Source organism: Esox lucius, chromosome 13 (assembly GCF_011004845.1).
Source record: "Esox lucius isolate fEsoLuc1 chromosome 13, fEsoLuc1.pri, whole genome shotgun sequence".
NCBI lineage: Eukaryota > Metazoa > Chordata > Actinopteri > Esociformes > Esocidae > Esox > Esox lucius.
This window is the reverse complement of record NC_047581.1, coordinates 7,666,880-7,690,564: the sequence shown is the minus strand read 5'-3', so window position 1 is coordinate 7,690,564 and position 23,685 is coordinate 7,666,880. Positions and strand designations below refer to the sequence as shown.

At 44.3% G+C, this 23,685-nt stretch overlaps 3 protein-coding genes across 6 annotated transcripts in view; 2 read left to right on the top strand and 1 right to left on the bottom strand.

Moving 5' to 3' along the window:
* Nucleotides 1-243: 243 nt before the first annotated feature.
* Nucleotides 244-7,779, top strand: hspb8 (heat shock protein b8). Its single transcript, XM_013136582.4, has 3 exons — nucleotides 244-1,022; nucleotides 3,067-3,130; nucleotides 6,602-7,779. Exons 1-3 carry the CDS (start codon nucleotides 626-628, stop codon nucleotides 6,777-6,779), a joined length of 639 nt encoding a protein of 212 aa, XP_012992036.1. The 5' UTR covers nucleotides 244-625; the 3' UTR covers nucleotides 6,780-7,779.
* A 1,001-nt stretch (nucleotides 7,780-8,780) lies between these two features.
* Nucleotides 8,781-12,925, bottom strand: si:dkey-1k23.3 (heat shock protein 67B1). Its single transcript, XM_010876047.4, has 4 exons — nucleotides 12,216-12,925; nucleotides 11,573-11,636; nucleotides 11,146-11,266; nucleotides 8,781-9,784 (listed from the first exon to the last, which is right to left on the bottom strand). Exons 1-4 carry the CDS (start codon nucleotides 12,676-12,678, stop codon nucleotides 9,113-9,115), a joined length of 1,320 nt encoding a protein of 439 aa, XP_010874349.1. The 5' UTR covers nucleotides 12,679-12,925; the 3' UTR covers nucleotides 8,781-9,112.
* Nucleotides 12,926-13,828: 903 nt separating this feature from the next.
* The window catches only part of LOC105014064 (coiled-coil domain-containing protein 60), a 48,325-nt gene continuing 38,468 nt past the window's right edge, over nucleotides 13,829-23,685 (top strand). For all 4 annotated transcript variants that reach the window (XM_020052208.3, XM_020052209.3, XM_020052210.3 and 1 more), the window contains exon 1: nucleotides 13,829-15,494. In XM_020052208.3, coding sequence (XP_019907767.3) covers nucleotides 15,201-15,494 — 294 coding nt within the window. In that variant the 5' untranslated portion in view covers nucleotides 13,829-15,200. The remainder of the gene's footprint in view (nucleotides 15,495-23,685) is intronic.

Sequence of the window (23,685 nt, the reverse complement as noted above, 5' to 3'; positions counted from 1 at the left end):
ATATGGCGACATCAGTGTGATTGCAACTTGTCCTCTGTCTCTCCACCATTCCCTCAGGCCCCGCTTGAAGCCATGCGTTATATTCTATTAAAAAGTTAATGAGTCACCAAGAGAGAGATGGTTTCAACCGACACGATTTTTGGACTATTGACACACCAGCTGCTATGGCTAAAGTTGGACCGAGGGGGAGGGTCTTCTGCGGTCAGCTGTTGCGTCTCGCCTGGTGGCGTCCCGAAGCACTAGGCACTTTCTGGACATTGTTGTGCAAACTCAACGTCAGGGATTGAGAATCCAGTAGCCATATAAAACACTCGAAAAGTCGGTATTAGGTCAGTTCAACTCTTGGATCGTATTCTACTTCGAGTGAAGTATCTGGAGGGGTGGTTGTACGTCAGTGTAATTGTGTTCGAAACCGTTATTTTTGGTCAACTAATGCATAACTGTCATGACCGCAACACTGGATGAAAAGCGATAAACTATTGTTTTTAGTCAAATATCCTCAAAGACATATTTCATAGGTTGCAGTAATACAATTCGTGGAGGTGTCAGTTCAGCGAGAGTAAACTTGGACTGTAAAAAAAAACGTTTTCTTACTTTTTTAATTTGGATTAGCGTCGGGTTGAACATGGCAGAAGGAGACTTCTACACGCTTGGAAGTAGGCAGAGGGCACCCCGAGATCCGTTCAGAGAGAGTCCGTCTCTCGCTTCCCGGTTTATGGACGATGACTTTGGAATGTCCACTTTTCCCGAAGACTTGTCAATGGACTGGCCTGGTTGGGCTCGGCCTAGTCGGCTTAGCTCGCGGCTTTCCGCGCCGTTTACGGGCTCTCTGCGCACTGGGTTTCCACCAACGCGCGCATCGACCGGGCAGCCGCAGGTATACAGCACGAGATACAGCGAGTCTCCCCGCAGCTCTCCGACCCAGACACCTGGAGAGCCATGGAAAGTCTGCGTAAACGTCCATAGCTTCAAACCAGAGGAACTTAACGTCAAAACCAAAGATGGTTTTGTAGAAGTATCAGGTAAGGATTTTTTGTTGTTGATGTAAACATATTTAGGAATATCCTTTTAGAGAAGGCCAACCATAATTACCCACGTAAAACGAGTTGTTACTAACAGTACCTTTGTAAATCCAGTCCAACCCAATGAATACTACCAGATCTGCTGGGGCAAGAGAAGGGTCAACTTTGTCATTTGAAGTTTCACTTGAAAAACCTGTATTATATGATTAAGCAACAGGTCCAAGTGGCTGATGTACAATATGGCCAATATACCATGGGTATGTGCTCTTATGTGCGATATAGGATGCAATGCAGTGCCCGTATACAGCCCTGGGCCGTTGTATATTGCGAAATTGCACAAACACTCGAGATACCTCATTGCAATCAACCACCCTATTTATAACAATCACCATCATACAATTATTAAAGTTCCACATCAAACATAAATGTTCATGATACTTCACATCTTAGGAATGTTTTGATGACAGTAGCCTATGTAGGGCAGTAAGAACCATGACTTGCATATTGCCAGCCTAGTTCATCCAACCCAGGCACCTGTTCACATTCCTCCATAATCACTCACTCATAAGCCAGATATAGATTTAAGTGAGGAAGGCCCATGACAACAGTCTCTGTCCAGAGGAAGACAAGTGACACACTGCTGTTAGTGTTAACACCAAAGAGAGAATGTTCTGGAACTATTCTGCCTGGTGATAGCTGACTAGACCCTTCATTATTTATTGAATCATATTAGATTGTTGTGCTGTGAGTTGCCCTGTTCCTTGGTGCTGAAAAACATTCACAATGTCTAGGTTCTGGAAGTATTTTTCAATGTATTATTTTATTTTCAGTAATGGCTGCCAAAAATCATTCAATATTTAGTCAGTAATCTGTCATTTTTGAGCACTTGTGTTACCATAGACTGAACTGATTAACTGAACCAAACAGAACTGCCCTGATAGTGGAACCAAATCATTTTAATGGCTCAATAACCACCCTGTCCAGGATGTTGAGATTGTATTACCAAGTCCTGACTGTACATCTGAATGAGTGCAAAACCCTATTAAAAGCTGTCCGTGATTTCTTTAGATTGTCAACGATAAATATAGAGAACAACGGAAGAAGGCCAGGGATCCCCAGCAAGCAGGAGGGAGAAGAGACCAGGGGCCCATGCAGAGCTTTTTATAAACACATTGTTGGCATGCCAGTTGGGTTATACAGTCAGCTAATTCCATGGAGCTGAGGCCTGCACGCCTGCCGGCATCTGTGGCGGCTCACGTCTGTGACTTGACCTCCTTCTAAAAGTGTGCCCACGCGAGCGCCTCACAAGCATGTTCACGCCTCATGTCCCGGTTCGAGAAAAGCAAACGTCAACCTATCTTCGGCAGTGGTTTCGCCCCCTTATGGTATCCAAGCTATACGAAGCACTGTGTCCTTCAGGCTGCCCCCAAAAAGACACATTTAATGGGGGGTGTAGCCGGTTGGTGTGTTCGCAATTAAGACACAAATGTTATCTGACAAGCTCGGCCTGACTGCTACTGGGGAAGTGTGGAATGTGACAACTGAATCATGAGGGCCTGGGGAGGAGACAGTTTCAGGGAGACTGAGAGGGAGGCTGCCATTGTGTTTTTTCACTTACCTCAGGTGTAGGTGTCACACAGCCAAAGGTTACCTAAGGTTGCATAGCCACTAGTGTAGAGTGGCACTGACATTATAGCATTGAGAGCAGCTGCACAAGACCCAAGTAATTTACCAAAATGTATTAAGATGAGTCCTTCATTTGGTGGGCAGGGGATAACCAGTCTCTCTTCTGTCTCTCTTACTGTCCTCTCTTTCCACCTGCCTTTGTTAGAATATATGTGGCTTGGTGAGGTTATACTTTGAGAAAGAGATTTAAGGAGTTTTTTATCGTTCCTGGGAACGAATGAGACACTCTAACATCCAGGACAACGTGTATTGCGATCATGTACAGTCCATTCCCACCATGGGAATCAACAAAGAAATGCTTCCAGAAAATGTTTCAGCCAAACAAATGTGTCACACCAATGTTGTTTTCTGTCCGCAGGGAAACACGAAGAGAAGCAGGAAGAAGGAGGAATAGTGACAAAGAACTTCACAAAAAAGATACAGTAAGTAGCCAGAGTCGCCAGGAACATTAACAACAACAGCTATGTCCCTATGATAACATATCAAAATGGCTGCTAGTTCACAGAAGCCCGTAACAAATAACATAAAATGTTTTAAACAGTTGCTCCTTCAGGATTACTCACTGTCTCGACACAGGTAATCCGTCGGGGGTTTGAAATGCCTTTTGTGTGAAAGCATTGTGCTTCAAAATGGCCGCTAATTCACAGACGCCCATAACAATAACAGCAACGACCGATGAACAGTTGCTCCTTCAGGATTACTTACTGTCTCCCCACAGAAAATCCATCAGGCGTCATGTGATCTCATATCCAAATGTCAGCTAAATGGCCCACTAACTCTAGGCAACATGGGAGCGGATTGGGACACAGGCCCTGTCTTACAGGCCTGTTGGAGTCGGCATCACTTTAATGTTGTTCATTTCCTCTTGGCTAATTAGGCAGCTGGTCTAAACCGGCCTCAGCACTGTTTTCTCCCCCCTCCCCGCTACCGAGCCCTGTAATTGGAATACCTCAGATCACAAACACACTCACACACAAACTCACATTGTGCTACAGCGTAACTCAAAGAGAAAGTCAGATTGTGGCAAGATAGTTGGTATGTAAACGACTGTCCTCAATATTCAAGTATTCCGGCTGTGTGGCCCAGTGCTCTGTGGGGAGAGAGAGATATACCCGGTACAGCCTAGTCCACTGGGTATATGTGCATGAGAAACAGATTGTTGTGCGTCTTTGGTCAGTCGACAGCCTTTAACTGTACCGTGTTCACAATATAACGCGGCCCTCTTGAGCCTTTATTGGCTACTGAACTTATAATGAACTTATTGAACTTCCCGAGAGATAATCGTAGAGAGAGGAATGTGTAGGTATCATTAATCTGAGAAGACTATTTTCTCTGAATTTTCCATGGTGAAGGTACAGTGCTTCGCCAAATTTAACTGCTTCTATTTTTTCAATGGCAAACACTGTTACTGATGTCTGTCTCTGGAATGTTCTGTATTGTAATTCCTGTGTGATTCACTGTGAGGTTCTCTCCGTGGGTTAGCTATTGACTTTTTCGGGCTGTGGGCCTGTTGTCACCGTCACTTCGGCGCCTGTTTCTAGCTGTCTTGGAGTTATTATAATAGTACCGGACTGCTTCAGATTGACTCAGTCTATCATCCAGGCTCATCTGCATGCATGCAGGCACACACACACACACACAACCACTCACTCTCTGTATTTCTCTCTGTCTTTGTCACCCCCCCCCCCTCGCTCTGTCATCCTCGTTGCATTCTCTCTCCCCCGAAGCGATTTCACTGCCTCTGAAAAATATTGAACAGTTTTTGGCAGCCATACAGAATCAATACGGAGGATAAAACGCAGTGTAGCCAGAGGTAAATACAATCCCCAGCCGGACAGATAAGATTCTGCAGCCCGGTGTGTCCAGTAATAAGCCAGCTGAGTGATTTGACTTTGTCGGTAGAAGCACGCAACTTTTATTCTGCTGCATATGGCTCTATGAAAACGGGGGGAGTGTGACTTGCAGCCTTCAAGTCGGGGTGATTCATTCATTCAATCGGGGCTCACTTTCCACACTCGAGTGTTTCCGTTATATCTCTTTCCCCTTTTATGTGACACTCCTTCCCCTTACCCCATGAACTCATGTTTTGGAGCCCTCGGACAGGCTATTGTCTGTTGTGTGTGAAGACGGCGCAGTGACTGTAGCGGGCTTATGATAATGAAATGGAGGGTGGACTGGAGTCTGTGAGGCTCGGTTGTTTGTTGAAGCGCCCAGGAACTCTTGGCAGCTCAGACGGAAACTCCAGCTACAAACGGAGGGCTTTATTTGGCCATATGGCTTGACAAAGACCAGAGACATCTTTGTCTGAGGTCCCCCCCCACTCTCTCTCTGTCTCTCTGTCTGTAGATTGTTCTAGATCTCTCTCTTTCTCTCTGTCTCTGGTATGTTCTCAATCTTTCTCTTTCTCTCTGTCTCTGGTATGTTGTAGATCTCTCTCTCTTCCTCTCTGTCTCGGGTATGTTGTAGATCTCTCTCTCTTCCTCCCTGTCTCTGGTATGTTGCAGATCTCTGTCTCTGGTATGTTGCAGATCTCTCTCTTTATCTCCTCTGGTATGTTGTAGATCTCTCTTTCTCTCTGTCTCTGGTATGTTCTAGATCTCAGTCTCTTGCTCTTCCTTCCTGCTTGGAATCTGTCTGGTTGACACAGTTTTTACGTATGTACGCACATTTTTTACAGTGTCGAGTCATTAAAAAATGTACAGGACAAATTTCCTGCTACTGGTGTCTTAGATTAGACTCGATAGAGCTCAGGAAAGGTTAATTATATGCTGACATTTGTGAGAGAAGGTCAGGTTCCAGTATGTGGCAACAGCAGGGCACTAAGGCCTCTACATAGAGCTTTGTGTTTGTCTCTGGGATGTATACTTCAAGGAGTTGTCCTTTGTAGCCACCAAGGTCATCTTTTAATCTCTGTTTCATATTGGTCCAGTCATAGCAGTCTTTCTCTCCCTGTTTTGCAGAGTCCTCCTAAACATTTTGACAGGCAGTAATAATATCTCACTTTCATTCCTGTCAACACTGAATTAATCTGTCTCTCTTTATATATACTCTTTCTTTCCACCTTTCTTTCATTCCCTCTCTTGATATACATTTATGAGGAAGCCATATTTACTAATATAGTCATAAACATATCACATTTGCTGTATAAGAAAATGGCAGAGATAAACGACATGAGAAAACCTCTTCTGTCTGACGTGAAATTGTTTGTTACCAGTCTGTCTGGCTGGCCATCAAGATGAACTGATAAGAAAAGCATACAGATGGATATTTCAGATGATAATGTACTTAGCGTCAGACAGCCTTTTTAATAATTTGGATTATGTGTTTGTAATGAGCAAACAGGGAGAGCGTTTTCTCCTCACAGACTATTAAAACCTTAGAATCAGAGACTGTTATAAATATAGAAAATCTGCCAATCAAATCTGTTTGTTAGCACCCAACACTATTTGCAGCACTTCTGAGGTGATTGAGAAATGTTTAAAGCTCAGCACAGTGGTGTTCACATAATGCTCAGTACAGTGGTGTACATGTAATGCTCAGCACAGTGGTGTACATGTAATGCTCAGCACAGTGGTGTACATGTAATGCTCAGCACAGTGGTGTACATGTAATGCTCAGCACAGTGGTGTACATGTAATGCTCAGCACAGTGGTGTACATGTAATGCTCAGCACAGTGGTGTACATGTAATGCTCAGCACAGTGGTGTACATGTAATGCTCAGCACAGTGGTGTACATGTAATGCTCAGCACAGTGGTGTACATTTAATGCTCAGCACAGTGGTGTACATGTAATGCTCAGCACAGTGGTGTACATTTAATGCTCAGCACAGTGGTGTACATGTAATCATTCTTGTTCTTTCCTTCAATCCTGCACCCCCCCCACCCCCCCCAGGATTCCAACTGATGTGGACCCTCTGACAGTCTTCGCCTCCTTGTCGCCAGAGGGGGTGTTGATTATCGAGGCGCGGCAGAGTCCCCCCTACTACCTCTTCAGTAACGAAAGTCCCCAGGCAGAGATGGATGCCAGTCAAAGCCAGGAGGCCAGGCCCCAGGAAGCCACCATGGTCTAGGACAAAGCCCAGGACCGAGCTCTCTTCCCTGGGGAGAAACAGGCTCAGCTCGGGCACCCCTCAGGATGATATTGAGCGGAGTAGTGGAGGGGTAAAACAAGATCAATACCCTAGAGACCCTCAGTATCATTTTGTAGAGATTACTCCAAAAAGACACCCTAATCCCAGATAGTTCACTGCATAGATACTAGGGTGCCAAAGAAGCACCCCAATTTTCCTTCTGAGTGTTAAGTAATCACTCAACCACACCCTTAAAAAAAAGATGACATGATGTTAGTGTATTTCTCGGGAGGAACACAGATTACTTCACTAATTAAATAAAAATGCCCGAATTAGATCAATTCCTATGTCTTATAGAAGAGTTGTTATAAACAGCATCCTGTCTTGCAATAGTGAACTGACTCCAGATACTAAACTAAGCGGGCTAGAAGTAGGCTGGGGCCCTGTTCTGCTTCTTTCATCAGGCTGCATCTTCATTTTCTAGATAACAAAAACCATTAGACAGTTGTTCATTTACAGAGTATGACAATGCAGTGTGTTTTCTATGTAATTTCTAGTTTTTTTTGTTCAATCAAATTATGCTGAATGCCTAAACGGAAGAAGCACGTTTAAATGGATATGCAAATAAAGTCATCCTGTGGCTTCTTTTCTGAGTGGGAAAACTTAATCAAAGGGCTGTTCCTAATACTACTGTGTGTATCCATGTACGTCTATGATGAAACTGTTCTACCCTAATGTAAGCCAATGGTCTGTAAATAAACTGTACGTGTTGGTACGTGACTACTCTTTAGACACATAATGTTCGAGTGCCATGGTTCCTTTATCTAGAGGTCTTACAAAACAATGTTCTTAGATTTTTTTTTTGTACGTGATGAAATCGAACTTCCCGTCTCTTCTCCTCCCTCCCTCTTCTCCTGTCCTCCTTTTTTCTCCTCCTCCCCGATTTCTTTGTATTTGTTTATGCAATAAAACCTCCCGTCGATCCAGGCGTGTGCGTTCACATCTGTGGATTTTGTTATGCCGACCCGAGCCATGTACGATATGGGCCCGAATCCAAGACGTCCGGCCAAAAATGCCGAACGACAGTAATTGGGTAACAGCTTAGGACACATCCCAAACCTTGGCCTATTTTCTTTATAGTGCACTACTTTTGGTCCATAGGACTTTGATTAAAAGCAGGGCACACTGAAGGGAATGGGCTTGCCATTTTGGTCGCATGTTTAGGATTAATACAGAAGAGTGTGGTGTTGCCAATAACCCCACATCGTGAGGGCAACTAGGGGGCAATGCTAGATTAGTCATTATTTACCTAATCAGGGTAAAGCATTGGAGGATTGTGTGGCCTGCGGTGTCATACGAAATTGTGTTGTTTTGGGATTAAGGTGCTTGGAAGCATTCAAATTCAAATTGGGAGAATGTGCAGAGAATGGGCATCTGGTTTTTGAATTCACATACAGCTCCGGAAAAAATTAAGAGACCACTGCACTTTTTTCTTTCAAGGGTTTGAGTGAGGAACAGAAATGTTAAAATTAAGAGACCACTGCAAATTGAACGCTTCTGTTCCTCACTCAAAACCTTCCTTTTCAACTTTGTTGGAAAGGAAAGAAAAAGGTGCAGTGGTCCCTTAATTTTTTCCGGAGCTGTATATTTCACATGAATAATTCTCACATATGGTTACTACTATTATATTTACTGCATGTAAAAGCCCTGAGTTGTGATTTCAGGCTTTTGGCAATTGTAGCTATGAGCAGTTAATGGCTGTGACCTTGGTTCTTGGAGTCCTGAGTTGCCTCATGTAATGAATATCTACTAAATCTCTAGGATCTTTGATAGTTCAGTTGGCCATATCATGATAATCATCATGAAAAAGTCATTTTGAGGTCAGCTTGTCAATACGATCACAGAAAGAATACCAAAAATAAATAGAATATTGATTGTATGTCGCACCATAAATGATTACACACTACATGACTAAAATGTAAATTAATGTGACACTGACAGTTTTTCATTTTAATTTGCTATTGGTTTATTGGAGCTCCAAACGTTGCATGATTACAGTGTAAGTATCTGGCTGTTCACTTGCAAAAAGTCTGTGAGAATGAAGTTATGAAAGCTTTCGCTGCTAGCTGATGAGGAAGTAGGATAGGTTTGTGCTGTCTTGCCAACTCCCTTTGGTCATTATCGGCAGTGGGCAGAACACATCGAGACCCCTAAAACCAGGCTAGTCATCATAAGATGGATGTCTGCAGAATGTAGGCGCAATGCGATGGGTGTTGATTTGTAGGGAATGCCTGATGGGATGATAACATGTTCTCCATGACTCTTTCACTTGTTTACTTGACGTGTTCCTGTTGTTCCACGTCAGTTTGCTCAGGGACCTCCAGCTCTTTGGTTTGGGCCCCGCCTTCTGGTGCACTTATCCCTGGTTGGGCCTCCTGGGGGAGCAGGGGGAGATCCTCTACCTCCCCTGTTCCCCCAATGTGCTGGAGCTCTCTGCTGAGGTCATGGGCCTGCTCTTCGTGTTCCCCCTGGTCAGACGGTACTGTGTCAGTGCTTTCGGAGGTCTCCAGGTGCTCAAAGGTCTCCGTGGGACTGGGAAGACCTTCTACTTCCCTGGCGTCGTCACCGGACAAGGAGGGATGGCTCTCTGTCCCCCCATCCTGTTCTGTAGGAGTCCTCTTGTCCATTTCTTCTTGCAACTTCTCTTGACTATACGATATGGCTGCAGAGGTGTCAGGATGAGACTCTGGGTGAGCCTCTTCTCCAGGGACTCTGCGTGGGACCTCGTTGGTGGGCTCGGGTGCCTCTTCGGGGGGTTGCATGCCAGGTTCCGTGGAGGGGAGGTCCGGGGCCTCCAGGGGCACAGGGGCCACAGCAGCGGCAGGAGCAGATGGCTGGGGGTCAAATGTCTCACTGTCTTCTTCGGTGGTATCTTCTGTTTCAGTGGTCTCTTCTGCCATGGCACCGCCCTCCTCACCCTCTAGTTTAAAGGTCTCCTTCTCAACCTACAAAGAATAAAATATCAGTCAAGAACATTCATCTAATTGTTGTTTTGTAGGATGACAAGCTGTACCACAAATAAATAGTAATAGGGCTCATGATTAATGATTATGGGCCTTACATTGACATGTGAAAGTAAATTTCATTTTCAAAGCGATATATACAGTGATAGAAAAAATGATTTTATCCCCTGCTGATTTGCCCACTGAAAAATAAATTATTTGTCTATAATTTAATGGTAGGTATATTTGAACAGTGAGAGACAGAATAACAAAAAAGAAATCCAGAAAAACTCATGTCAGAAATGTTATAAATTGATTTGCATTTTAATGAGTGAAATAAATATTTGATCCCCTCTCAATCAGAAAAATTTCTGGCTCCCAGGTGTCTTTCATACAGGTAACAAACTGATATTAGGAGCAAATTCTTAAAGGGAGTGCTCCTAATCTCAGCTTGTTATCTGTATAAAAGACACCCATCCACTCTCTCCACCATGGCCAAGACCAAAGAGCTGTCCAAGGATGTCAGGGACAAGATTGTAGACCTACACAAGGCTGGAATGGGCTATAAGACCATCGCCAAGGACCATCTCCATTCTTGGTGAGAAGGTGACAACAGTTGGTGCGATTATTCGCAAATGGAAGAAACACAAAAAAACTGTCAATCTCCTTCGGTCTGGGGCTCCATGCAAGATCTCACCTCATTGAGTTGCAATGATCATGAAAACGGCTAGGAATCAGCCCAGAACTACACAGGAGGATCTTGTCAAAAAACCTGGTGGCCAACTACAAGAAACGTCTGACCTCTGTGATTGCCAACAAGGGTTTTGCCACCAAGTACTAAGTCATGTTTAGCAGTGGGGTCAAATACCTATTTCACTCATTAAAATGCAAATCAATTCATAAAATGTTTGACACGCGTTTTTCTGGATTTTTTTGTGGTTATTCTGTCTCTCACTGTTCTAATAAACCTACCATTAAAAGTATGGACTGATCATTTCTTTGTCAGTGGGCAAACACAAAATCAGCAGGGGATCAAATACTTTTTTCCTTCACTATATACTTTTTTTTCAATTCATAATGTGTCGTCCATGTAAAGTCTACATATCTCAAGTCTAAATTAGGCTTGATCTGTCTGTTTGTGTTTGTTCTTGTATCGTACTTGACAGGTAGCGATAAAACACACATGGACATACACTGATGCAGTTCTGTGATTACAATAAATTAGGCAATACTTCCAATGACACTTCTCATTCTGTGACATACATTCTTTCAGGTCTCCAAGGCCAGGACTGGACAAAAACAGGCAATAAGTACTTAATAATACTGGTGAATGGTCTGGTTCTCAACTGCAGTTAATAGTTCACCTGAATTGAAATGTTGACATTAGCGGGGATGCTGGGATCAGGAAGTGAAGCCTCTACAGTCAGGATGCCATCTCCATAAAGAGAAGAGCGGATGGTCTGAAGATCAATACCTATTGGGAGCCTGGGATACACAATTATGTTATAATACACAATGCAACCAATATTCCAATACATAATACTCCAAATGTATACGAACAAATACAATCCTTTCTAAATATGTATCATGCATGTGATTAACAGTAACACGATTGAAGAGACCTGCTCTAAAATTTGGATAACTCTTCCAAAATCTCTTCCATCTCTTCAGTAAAACATTTTAAAGATTTTTTCCAGCTAATATTTACATTATCAAGCGGTGAAGCATAAACAAATCTGTCCAAACGAGTCCCTTTGTTGATTATCAATAGCTTTTCTTATGGAAACGTACGTGTATTTCCTGGTGAAGCATCTGGTAATAAAGCCTTGCTCGTCTGGCCGCTCTTCGTGTTTCCCTGAGGATAAGATATCAATTATTTCAGCAACATGAATCACCACAGTGGAGCTATACATCAACACCGGTTGCAATCCACACAGCACACTAGTGTCTTCTCAGTGCACTGATTTTGACCAAGGTCCATAGGGTTAGTGTGTTAGGGGAAAGTGTTGCATTTAGGGCTCACTTGAGAGGCAGCATCACATTAAAAAAGGTATTGCTGTGTACCATCCAAGCTCTGCTCTTTTAATTTCCCTGAACACTTGTTATCGGACTAACTTACTCAAACTCTTTCCTGCGGGCATCCAGACTAAAAGCCAAGCTATTTCTGACTTGATTGTTTAGAGAGATGCTTCTTTATACATCTTTACAACATTAAAGCGTATCGGCTTCGGTTCAAACTATGACACAAATGGATCATTCAGTTGGTTTAAATGGTTATTACAGACAGCATAGCCTTAGGGGATATGAAATTAGATTTGAACTTCTCAATTTTTTTTACAACAAAGCAACATTTCAGTTTCATTATCTTCACTGGTTTTAACGAGTCTAGTGCATCTTCGCTAAATCAATGCAGTACACGGATCAATAGACCTACCTTTGATTTCCAGGAATCCTCCCAGGGTTCTGAGAGTGATCTCTGTGGGGGAGAAGTGACTGACGTCCAGGCTGATCCTCCATTTGTAGCCGTCCATCCTGACCTCCGACACACCCTGCAGCCCTGCGGACTCAGCCCTGCTCAGTCTGGGGCCCGACTGCTGCACGGAGGAGGCAGAAGCCACGTCGGAGGGCATCAGAATGGGGAGAGAGGGGATGTACCCAGGCCAGGAGCTGGCTGCCAGGTGTCTGTAGATTTTATCAATCCAGCAAATTTCACGGAGGTCCCTGACCTCCAGGAAAGGTGGCATGCCGAATTCCTGGTTGGGGAGCAGGCGACTGGGGCTGGGGTTCTGCCCCCAGTTCCGGAGTGGGGACCAGAATGTGTCCCGGGAGTAGTGGGGACGGAATGGCGCCCCAGGCGCTGATGGGGCTCCGTTGAACTCTTTGGTCTGCTCAGTCATGGCTCAGAAAAATGTCACAGGAGTTGCAGAAAGACAAATGAAAAAGGGTCAAAATCGAAACGGAGTATGGTCCCTTTTGATTACAGTCTTTAGTTTCTTTTCAAGTCCAGTGACAGTTCGCCCCACAGGAAATGAAAAAGGTTTTGACCAGGGTGGAGTCCCAGGTGGAATAGTGTTAGTAATTAATACTAAAGGAGAGACAGGCTTGCAGGTGAAAAGAAGCACTGTGCAGCAAAGACGGAGAAGTCTCTGGGGTTCTTTATATACCCTCCCTCTCTGTTTTAGCACTTATTAAGCACTAATGGCTATCCTATAAGAGGAGAATGTGAGGAGGTGATGGGTGCGCCTCAGAGACGAGCTGCTACCCCTTTGTAGATGAGGCCAGGGGAAAGTTGGCATTCATGGAGTGTGTCCTAATTGGCACACTGTTCCCTTTATGGCATACTAATTTTGGGTGCTTGTCCAAAGACCTTGGTCAAAAGTAGGGTGCCACAGAGAATAGGCTGCCATTTGAATGCAGAAAAAAATAGAACTAATTAGATGTTATTTATAACTGTGAGGGAGAAATGGCAAATAGCTGCTGCATGACTCCAGACGAGGTGGAGGAGCGTGGTCCTGCCCAAGTTGTGACAGCGTCAGACCATCTTCTCACGTCCCAGTTAGTGTGTGTGTGCGTGGGCAACATAGAGTATCTTCCAGGCCCAGCCCTAGCCAATTTTGTCATATCCCAGTGATCTTTATTATCTCCATGGTACCTGGCGACACTATGCTCTGTGGTGAAGGGTGTATGAGTCAGGCCCTTTTCAAATAATTCCTTGCTCCCTTCTATCCATCCTTTCTACCTTCCCTGAAGAAATCCTTGAAAGCTATAGTATATGATAGAGTTTAAAGATTTTGGTCGCTGGCCAGCGAGACTAGAAGAGCTTTCTACAACCTGTCACAATATCTACCTGTGTCACGTCCTGGCTATGCCCCTAGCCATCTCTGCACTGGGCTGGGGCCATAGTCAGGACAGAACGGAAGGTGGTGCCTCTAGCCACCTCTGATCCTTTTGGTCTCCCCAATTGGAGGCAGGTGTAGATTGTTGCCTCCAATTGGGGACCCTATTCATGTTTTCTGTGTGGCCACACCTGGTGTGGTTCATTTTGGTTTTGTTACTACTGGATACCCTACGTTGCTGCGTCGCTTCCTTTTTGATTAAATATGGATTATTTCCATCATTTTGATTCTGTGCCTGTGTCCTACCACAACCTGATCAAAATTACAAGTATTAGCCACTAGCTTTATTTTCATTCATCAATGAGTCATCTCTGTCGCCTATGTGTTGCTATAGCATGGGTTTAAATCCAATCCACTGCTCTTGAGAGAGACAGAGTTAGAAGGCCATAGAAGAGGCCATATGATCACTTCAAGGTAGGGAAGAAGAAAGGATCCATTTCCTAGAGGACATCATTGTGTTTCCACAGAGTTCAACAGCATTCAACATGTGTCTGAAGACTGGGTCTAAAATGCAGTTGTTGCCAGTTCACACGGCAGTTTGTTTTGAAAAATAAATGGCCTCCTGTGGTCTTTTGGGATTGGAAATCTTCTGTGTCATCTGAAATGTTTTGGTGGAATGTGTGTGTGTTTTTGCTGTTTCACTGTGTGCGTTTGTGTTAACTTGTATGTATGTATGTGTGTGGGGGGGTCCTCTTTATTTGTCTCTGCAGTTTTCACTGCGGTTATTAGCTTTACCATCTTTTATCAGCTGTGACAGTTTTGTCAGTGTGTCATCTGTGAGACGCTGTGTCCTGAGATACTGACACACTGTCCATTGGAGCACAAAACTAATTGAACAGATGTTTCTGTCATTCAGTGAGATGTACTAGCGTCACTTTTTACTTGAAGCATCAGGCGAGAGGCTGTTCACCGAGGTGATTGGAGTTTTGTGGAAGAAGGTCCCCAGTAATTTGTGTTGACAATTCCCCCTGCACTCATGACCAAAATAACCTCTCGACAGGATTGAGCGTGTGCGTAGGAAAGTTGTGGATAATGTCATCAAAATCAAGAGTTATGGATTTCCAGTAGAGATAGGCCTAGTATGTGCATCGGTTCTACTTACAGACAGAATAGGTGATTTAAATAAATGAAGAAACAAAGACATTGACAGGAATACCGTGCAAGAATACCATTGTTATTGTGTCTTTGAGGCAGACCAGTTTGTCCTTCCCCTAAAATGTATCACCTTTCTTCTTGTGTGTGGGCTGTGTTCCTCGGTAACCACGGGAGACAGTTCCTACAACAAAAGTGGCTGTGCTTCAATCAATGTAGACGCCTGCGACAACGTCTAGATAGACATTTTGCCATTTTCCCTTTATTTTTCTTAGAAATAGTTGTTCAACTTCAGTAAAAAAAAAAAAAAAAAACTTGGAGGGCGATTAAATAGTTTCATAGTGCCCAATGCTTTGTTCTACAGCTTGCATGCTGTCGAAACTTACTTCGTTTTGTTTTGTTTGTAACAGTTGGCAAATGCTGTAATAAAAATGACGACTCATCAAGATGGAACTTTGGACCCGCGTCAATTTGTTATAATCAAACCACTTTCGATTCTTAAACCTTCGGGAGAAAAGATCCTGGCCCGGAGTAGCACGGTGTGGGCTGCCTGTCACCCGACCAGGGAGCAGGTGTTTTGGGATAATTATTACAGACGACAGCGGCAGCTCAGCCGACAGGGTTACAGAGCAGCCCCTTGGAGGCCGTATGAGGAGGTCGGACAACCACTCTACCTGGAACCAAAGAGACTCGTACTCGAGTCACTGGGACAACCTGTGGAAGAGGTAATTGTTTCCCCCCACATTAAGCCTGTGTCTGGAGACTTAATAAGTAAGCTTCTGAGTTGCTGTGACACTTCATGATAGGCTGCCTCAGTTACTAAGCTTAGAGAGGAAATGACGGCTTCTACTCTGAGCTCAAGATCCTCCAGTATAATATACCATTAGCCACCTCAGTAGACTTTACGTCAAAACCGAGCAAGCGTTTTCCTCTAGTCTACAGGGTAACTTGGGGCAAAACGCATCCCTTAAGGAAAGTCAGTATTTGTTTGGTCAGATACATGAACATATTGACTATAGTCAGACAAATACATTTAGAAAAAAATAATTGAGCAAAATGCTTCTATTTTATTGCAAGTTAATGAAATGCCAAACCATCTTGGTATAAGGGCCAGATTGCACAATTAGAAACTGGGGTTGACACCCTTACTTTAACAAACAATGCCCATGCAAACTTTAGTCATAACAGGAAACCCCTTTACTGCCGGATCTTAAAGATGGCACCCTACACAGTGCAATGTTCCTGTTGCCATGGGGCCGTTTGCCTTCAGAATGAAGGGAAGAGTGCTCCATACTGCCCCTCCAACCCCAATGTTCCCACTGCCATGAGGCCGTTTGTCTTCAGAATGAAGGGAAGAGTGCTCCATACTGCCCCTCCAACCCCAATGTTCCCACTGCCATGAGGCCGTTTGTCTTCAGAATTTAGGGAAGAGTGCTCCATATTGCCCATCTAACCCCAATGTTCCCACTACCATGAGGCCGTTTGTCTTCAGAATGAAGGGAAGAGTGCTCCATATTGCCCATCAAACCCCAATGTTCCCACTGCCATGAGGCCGTTTGGGAAGAGTGCTCCATTGCCCCTCCAACTCCAATTCCAGCATCATGTGGTCTCCCATCCAGGGACCAACCAGCACCGATTCTTCTTAGCTTCAAAGTCAAACCAGTAGTGGGATGCAAGATGCTATAAAAAGGAATAATAATAAAAGAAAAAAGTTAATGTCACTGGTTAGGTATGTACTCCCTTTACTTAGTCAGTTAATATCACTGGTTAGGTATGTACTCCCTTTACTTAGTAAGTTAATATCACTGGTTATGTGAAATCCATGTACATTTTTCGCTGGCGCTACCCGAGCTGGCTATGTACTCCGGTAAGAGAGTCGCTGCAACCTTCGGTTTTAATTCAACAGATTTATTGACCTCCAATTCCAGCAGGTGAATACAGTGCTTGTTGCTTGCAATAGTATGTGTTTGTGTGTGGGTGTGGTTTTCTGTAAAATAAGGAAATACAGAATATGTAAATATAACCTGTACATAATGAATGCACATATACAGGTGCTGGTCATAAAATTAGAATATCATCAAAAAGTTGATTTATTTCAGTAATTCCATTCAAAAAGTGAAACTTGTATATTACATTCATTCATTACACACACACTGATATATTTCAAATGTTTATTTCTTTTAATTGTAATGATTTTAAATGACAACTAATGAAAATCCCAAATTCAGTATTTCAGAAAATTTGAATATTTCTTAAGACCAATACAGAAAAAGGATTTTTAGAAATGTTGGCCAACTGAAAAGTATGAACATGAAAAGTATGAGCATGTACAGCACTCAATACTTAGTTGGGGCTCAGGTTGCTCTGATAGTGGCCTTCAGCACTTCTGCATTGTTGGGTCTGGTGTATCGCATCTTCCTCTTCACAGTACTCCATAGATTTTCTATAGGGTTAAGGTCAGGCGAGTTTGCTGGCCTATAAAGAACAGGGATACCATGGTCCTTAAACCAGGTACTGGTAGCTTTGGCACTGTATGCAGGTGCCAAGTCCTGTTGGAAAATGAAATCTGCATCTCCCTAAAGTTGGTGAGCAACAGGAAGCATGAAGTGCTCCTGGTAGACGGCTGTGTTGACCTTGGACCTCAGAAAACACAGTGGACCAACACCAGCAGATGACATGGCACCCCAAACCATCACTGACTGTGGAAACTTTACACTGGACTTCAAGCAACGTGGATTCTGTGCCTTTCCTCTCTTCCTCCAGAATCTGGGACCTTGATATCCAAAGGAAATGCAAAATGTACTTTCATCAGAAAACATAACTCAGCAGCAGTCCAGTCCTTTTTGTCTTTAGCCCAGGCAGTGTCTTGTTCAAGAGTGGCTTTACACAAGGAATGCGACAGCTGAAACCCATGTCTTGCATACGTCTGTGCGTGGTGGTTCTTGAAACACTGACTCCAGCTGCAGTCCACTCTTTGTGAATCTCCACCACATTTTTGAATGGATTTTGTTTCACAATTCTCTCCAGGGTGCGGTTATCCCTATTGCTTGTACACTTTTTTCTACCACATCTTTCCTTCCCTTCGTCTCTCTATTAATGTGCTTGGAAACAGAGCTCTGTGAACAGCCAGCCTCTTTAGCTATGACCTTTTGTGTCTTGCCCTCTTTGTGCAAGGTGTCAATGGTCGTCTTTTGGACAGCTGTCAAGTCAGCAGTCTTCCCCATGATTGTGTTGCCTACAGAACTAGACTGAGAGACCATTTAAAGGCCTTTGCAGGTGTTTTGGGTTAATTAGTTGATTAGAGTGTGGCACCAGGTGTCTTCAATATTGAACCTTTTCACAATATTCAAATCTTTTGAGATACTGAATTTGGGGTTTTCATTAGTTGTCAGTTATAATGATCAAAATTTTAAAATAAACACTTGAAATATATCATTCTGTGTGGAATGAATGTATACGTTATACAAGTTTCACATTTTGAATGGAATTACTGAAATAAATCAACTTTTTGAAGATATTTAAATTTTATGACCAGCACCTGTACAGTGGCGAGAACAAGTATTTGATACACTACCTATTTTGCAGGTTTTCCTACTTACAAAGCATGTAGAGGTCTGTAATTTTTATCATGTGAGAGACAGAATCTAACACAAAAATAAAGAAAATCACATTGTATTATTTTTGAATAATTATTTAGCATTTTATTGCATGACATAAGTATTTGATCACCTACCAACCAGCAGATTTCCGGCTCTCGCAGACCTGTTAGTTTTTCTTTAAGAAGCCCTCATGTTCTCCACTCATTACCTGTATTAACTGCACCTGTTTGAACTCGTTACCTGTATAAAAGACACCTGTCCACACACTCAATCAAACAGACTCCAACCTCTCCACAATGGCCAAGACCAGAGAGCTGTGTAAGGATATCAGGGATAAAATTGTAGACCTGCACAAGGTTGGGATTGGCTACAGGACAATATGCAAGCAGCTTGGTGAGAAGGCAACAACTGTTGGCACAATTATTAGAAAATGGAAGAAGTTCAAGACGACAGTCAGTCTCCCTCGGTCTGAGGCTCCATGCAAGATCTTACCTCGTGGGGCATCAATGATCATGAGGAAGGTGAGGGATCAGCTCAAAACTACACGGCAGGACCTGGTCAATGACCTGAATAGAGCTGGGTCCACAGTCTCAAAGAAAACCATTAGTAATACACTACGCCGTCATGGATTAAAATCCTGCAGCGCACGCAAGGTCCCCCTGCTCAAGCCAGCGCATGTCCAGGCCCGTCTGAAGTTTGCCAATGACCATCTGGATGATCCAGAGGAGGAATGGGAGAAGGTCATGTGGTCTGATGAGACAAAAATAGAGCTTTTTGGTCTAAACTCCACTCGCAGTGTTTGGAGGAAGAAGAAGGATGAGTACAACCCCAAGAACACCATCCCAACCGTGAAGCATGGAGGTGGAAACATAATTCTTTGGGGATGCTTTTCTGCGTCTTGCCTTTTCAATAACAAGACTGGGTCCTCTGACCCTGTACAGTTTTTCTAAGGTTTTGATCAGTAACCATGGTCAGATTCTTTACTAGGGCCAGATAGCACTGAGTTTTACTCTGTATCTATCTTGCTATTGTCAAAAGATGTCCCCTTAGGAGGAACCATGACTTCTACACCACACAGATTACTTCATTCCTGGCACACAACTCTGGTCGTTGGGGGATTGAAATGGTTCACTCTGGAAGCGTCCAGAAAGCTGGGTATGGGCAAGGTCGCACATTGTTCCATTGGATGGTTTTCACCACCCCCACCCCCGGTCAGATACAAAGGACCAGCAGTCCCTGCTGCGAATGATAAATGGTTGTGGTTGCTATCGGGGCCAGCTTATCCGATTCCCATAGCCTAAAGTTCCGCAAAAGCATTTGTTCACCCCTCCGGTTAAAGGGAGCTCCCTTGCCCCCTTGTCATACCACTGCTTGTCTCATTCCTGCTGCTACCGGGTTCTCCCCTCAACTTGACTGTAGACTTAAGCAGCTGGTCATGATGGTACTTCACACTCCCTCCAAGGTCCATCCGTGACTTTGGGGCATGGACACCTGTAATCAAATCCACATTGTGACAGCATGCTTGCAACACATTACGAAGAACAGGACAAGCCAGTGCTGCTATGTTCTGTGTTATTATACACCTGGAGGAGCATCTGTATTTCCTCTGGCCAATGTATCTTGTCTTCCTGAGCTAGCAACCCAAGGAGATGTCTTACTAAAACATTCACAGGCACCATTACCCTGTGGCCTGTAGAGGGTCATCCAAATCTTGGCACACCCATACAGCTGACAAAACTGTGCAACAAGTGTACCTTCAAAAGTCACTCCCTGGCCCTACAATGCTTGTTTAAAAATAAACGCCAATGTTGCACCATAGCTGCTGAAATAGCTCTTACAGTAGTTTACATGCTGGTCTTTAGTTGGGACACACCTGACATTCCTGGTGAATAGATCGGTCATAACAAGTAGATATTGGTAAGTATCCTGAGGGTGACCTAGGGATGAATAATAAATAGCCAAGATCTCTAAGGTGTAGCCAGTAGTGATTGGCACTAGGTGTGCTCTTATCTCTGGTACCGGCTTACACTGCACACACTGAGGGCATTCCCAGACCCACTGTCACACATTATCTCTGAACCCTGGTCAGTAGAACCCTGGTTGCAAGGCTGCTTCTGTACGGTCAGCCCCAGATGTCTAAGAGTGATTTGATACCTCTCCCACAAACCTTTGGCCTTGCCAGGCACCAGGATCTGATTCCTCTGCTTCCTCTCCCTGGTCACTGGGGGAGAAGGGCATTCTTCCAGGCATTTCTGCCCTGCATCTTCTTTCCATTGACACCCTCGGTTAAAGATCAAAGGTGCGGTTCCTCATATTGGGCTCTACCCCAGTTGGATCCTGTATCAACAATCTGCTTACCGCCATTGTGCCTCCCGTGACTCAGGCACACCTTCCCTTCAGAGCCAATTAAATCAGCATTTTGGTTAGAGAATTGTGCCTCCAAGCACTGCTCTACTGCCTTGAGTTTGGCAGTGTCGATCTAGACCAGGGGGTTGTTGTCTGCAAACCCAAGGAACAAACATACTTAGTAATTCTTTAGTCATTTCTGGTTGGGGCCAGTCATACTGCTATCTTCTCAGGGTCTTTGGACACTCCCTCTTTATTCACCACATGGCCCAGATAAACCACCACCCTATGCAGGCACCCAATGTGTTCCAGATGGGTCTTGAAGGGTTTACTTCCACTTGCCAATAACCGTTGGAAAGGTTTTGGGTCAAATACCAGGACGTTTCTTTAGGGTAGGTGAGGGAATCCTCAGTGCGGGGGAGACTGTACACATCTTTATGTATCACGGGAGTTGAGTATGCAGTAATCCATGTAAAACCTCCAGGTGCCATCTTTCTTTTTCACCAGGACTATGGGCACAATCGAACTGTCCTTAACTACCCCGGAATCCAACGTATCAACCTATTACTCTCGGAACTCGGCATACAGGCTCGGCGGGAAGGGTTGATAACAATCTTTGCTGCTGGCCCAGTTCAATACCCTCTACTGTGGGAATTGATCTTGAGGGGGGCCCACCTGGCTGCAACTGGACCTCCTTGACATCCACTTCTTTCCTCACCTGTTGTCTGGGCATGTAGGATCAGGTCTCACTGAGGGTGGAGTAATGGTGGCTACTTGCCGTTTCCTTGGGAGCTATCCTTCATCCTTGTACTCTCATAGTAGTGTTGTCTATGTACCACTCAGCACCAGCTTCTTCACTAAGGCTTAATAGTCCATGGAGGGGCTCCCACCAACCACTCTAGCCCATGACAACTTGGGCTATGACATTCATCCCTAGAATCCCCTGGACTACTCCTAGACAATCATACTTTACTATCACCAACCGTTTTGCTGGGATCTTCAACTCCTACTACAAAATCAACAATAGCATAACCAATATAGAGGATATTTAAGCCATTAGCTGCCTTCAATGTGAGCCAGTGGAGTCCTGATGAGTCTTGAATAGGCAGGTGGCCATGCCATTTCTGAAAGAAACTATGGCTGAACATGGTCACCGGCAACCCTATTTCTAACATGCATGGTATATATATCCCACTCCTAGAATGGCAGACTTCTCAGGGGTTTTGGTCCCTGCTTCCCCCACCAACAAACAGTGGTTCCTGTTTAACAGGGGCCCGTTCTTCCCTCTGGCTGGGGCAGAAATCATTGAATGTGACCAGGGCGTCCACGCTCCAAACAAATCGGCCTGCCACTGTAGTTGTGATCTACCAGTAGAAGTTGGAACCTCCATGTCCCTTCGGGTCCTCTCCTGGCAGCGGAGGAGCAGTTGACTAACTTGTTTGTTGCCTGACTTCCTTTACCAGGGTTTCTGCAATAACACCTCATTTCCTGCCTTACTTCAGAGCGCGTATGCAAAGCACAAAAACCAGGTCATTGCCATAGTAATAATCCCTGATGAACTTGGGTTCTCTCCCTGCTATACCCTATCTTCTACACCTGAAATAGATATGGTAACTCTATAGGAGATGTGTGCTACGGAAGATTCTGCAGACAACGCCAAATGTCAAAAGATGCCCCCATATGAGCAACCCTGAATTCTCCACCACATAGATTATTTGATTCCCGGCACCGAATTCCAATACAGAGAACAATGACAAATTAATGGCATTATACATAGTATGGGGTCCCACACTTGGCCTTACTCTATCCTGCTCATCCTTCCAAAGTGACACTCTTTAGATGAGGGGATAACACAGGGAGCAACCAGACAAACAGTAGGTTCTCGTTGGCAGCTGAGAACCAAATCGCCACAAAATAAATGTCACTGTCTGGATGGTATTGTCAGTGCTCCCTCCTCTGCACTAGATGGGAGGTGGAAAACGACAGGCATCCTGCCAACTGAAATGGACTTTTAGTGATGGCAGAATAAGAAAGTTCTAGCAAAAACCACATCCCTTATGTGGTGGAGCTAATGCCCCCAGACCACGCCATTTCAATCATTTTATCTCTGGCACAGGTCCTTCACCGTTCCTCCCAAACACCAGCTCTGCCGTCGTGTTTATCCACTTTAGTTTTGAATCTTCTGTCGTCTCCATCAATCCTTCAACACAGTCACAGCAACCAGATAGTGACACCTACACATACAACATGTTGCGCCCCTGGAAACAACGCTACGAAATATTAACACTTTGGCAACCACCCATAGTTTCCCTGTCAGTATGCCAGAAAACCAAATGAGCCTTTTCCTCTCCTCAGTCACAACACCAGCTTTATATCCTGACAAAGCCACTTCTTAAACTACCTCCCTGGTTTCTAACAGGCTACAGGTGCATCTAATCGTTCCCTCCATTTTACACTCACAACCCATGACACTCTCTTTCTCTCTCTCGCCTCTCTCATTCTCTCTCTCTCTATCTCCATCCATGTTGACAGCTAGGTGATATCAAATAGCATCGTTTACCACTCCTTTTCTTCCCTTGAACTTGGTTGGCCCGAATGTGAGTGGTGGGTGTATTTTTGTCTTTGTGTGTGTGTGTGTGTGCGTGCACACTCACATGGCAGATCATCTATCTCACCATTTATCAGTCCTGTCCCCTTGGACCGACCAGGCAGATCAGCCTATCTCTCTGTCTCACACACACACAGACACACACACATACAAGCGATCGCCCAGCCACGTCTCTCAATTCACTTTTAATGGACAGTGATCCTCTGCACTGAACAGATCAGTGACATTGAGTGTGTGTCTGCTTTCACAAATCGAATGTTCTCCAGCTACAGCTCTCGCTCCTCAAATTGCATTATTCCCAAAACACTCTCTGAACTCCCACTGCAGGAGGGTCCAGAGAGATGCAGACTCGCCTGTTTACTT

Coding starts and splice junctions, on each gene's coding strand:
- hspb8 (XM_013136582.4), top strand. CDS start 626: ATGGCAGAAGGAGACTTCTACACGCTTGGAAGTAGGCAGAGGGCACCC. Junction 1,023..3,066: donor TGGTTTTGTAGAAGTATCAG/GTAAGGATTTTT, acceptor TTCTGTCCGCAG/GGAAACACGAAGAGAAGCAG. Junction 3,131..6,601: donor AACTTCACAAAAAAGATACA/GTAAGTAGCCAG, acceptor CACCCCCCCCAG/GATTCCAACTGATGTGGACC.
- si:dkey-1k23.3 (XM_010876047.4), bottom strand. CDS start 12,678: ATGACTGAGCAGACCAAAGAGTTCAACGGAGCCCCATCAGCGCCTGGG. Junction 11,637..12,215: donor AGGATTCCTGGAAATCAAAG/GTAGGTCTATTG, acceptor TCTTATCCTCAG/GGAAACACGAAGAGCGGCCA. Junction 9,785..11,145: donor ATGTCAACATTTCAATTCAG/GTGAACTATTAA, acceptor TATTCTTTGTAG/GTTGAGAAGGAGACCTTTAA.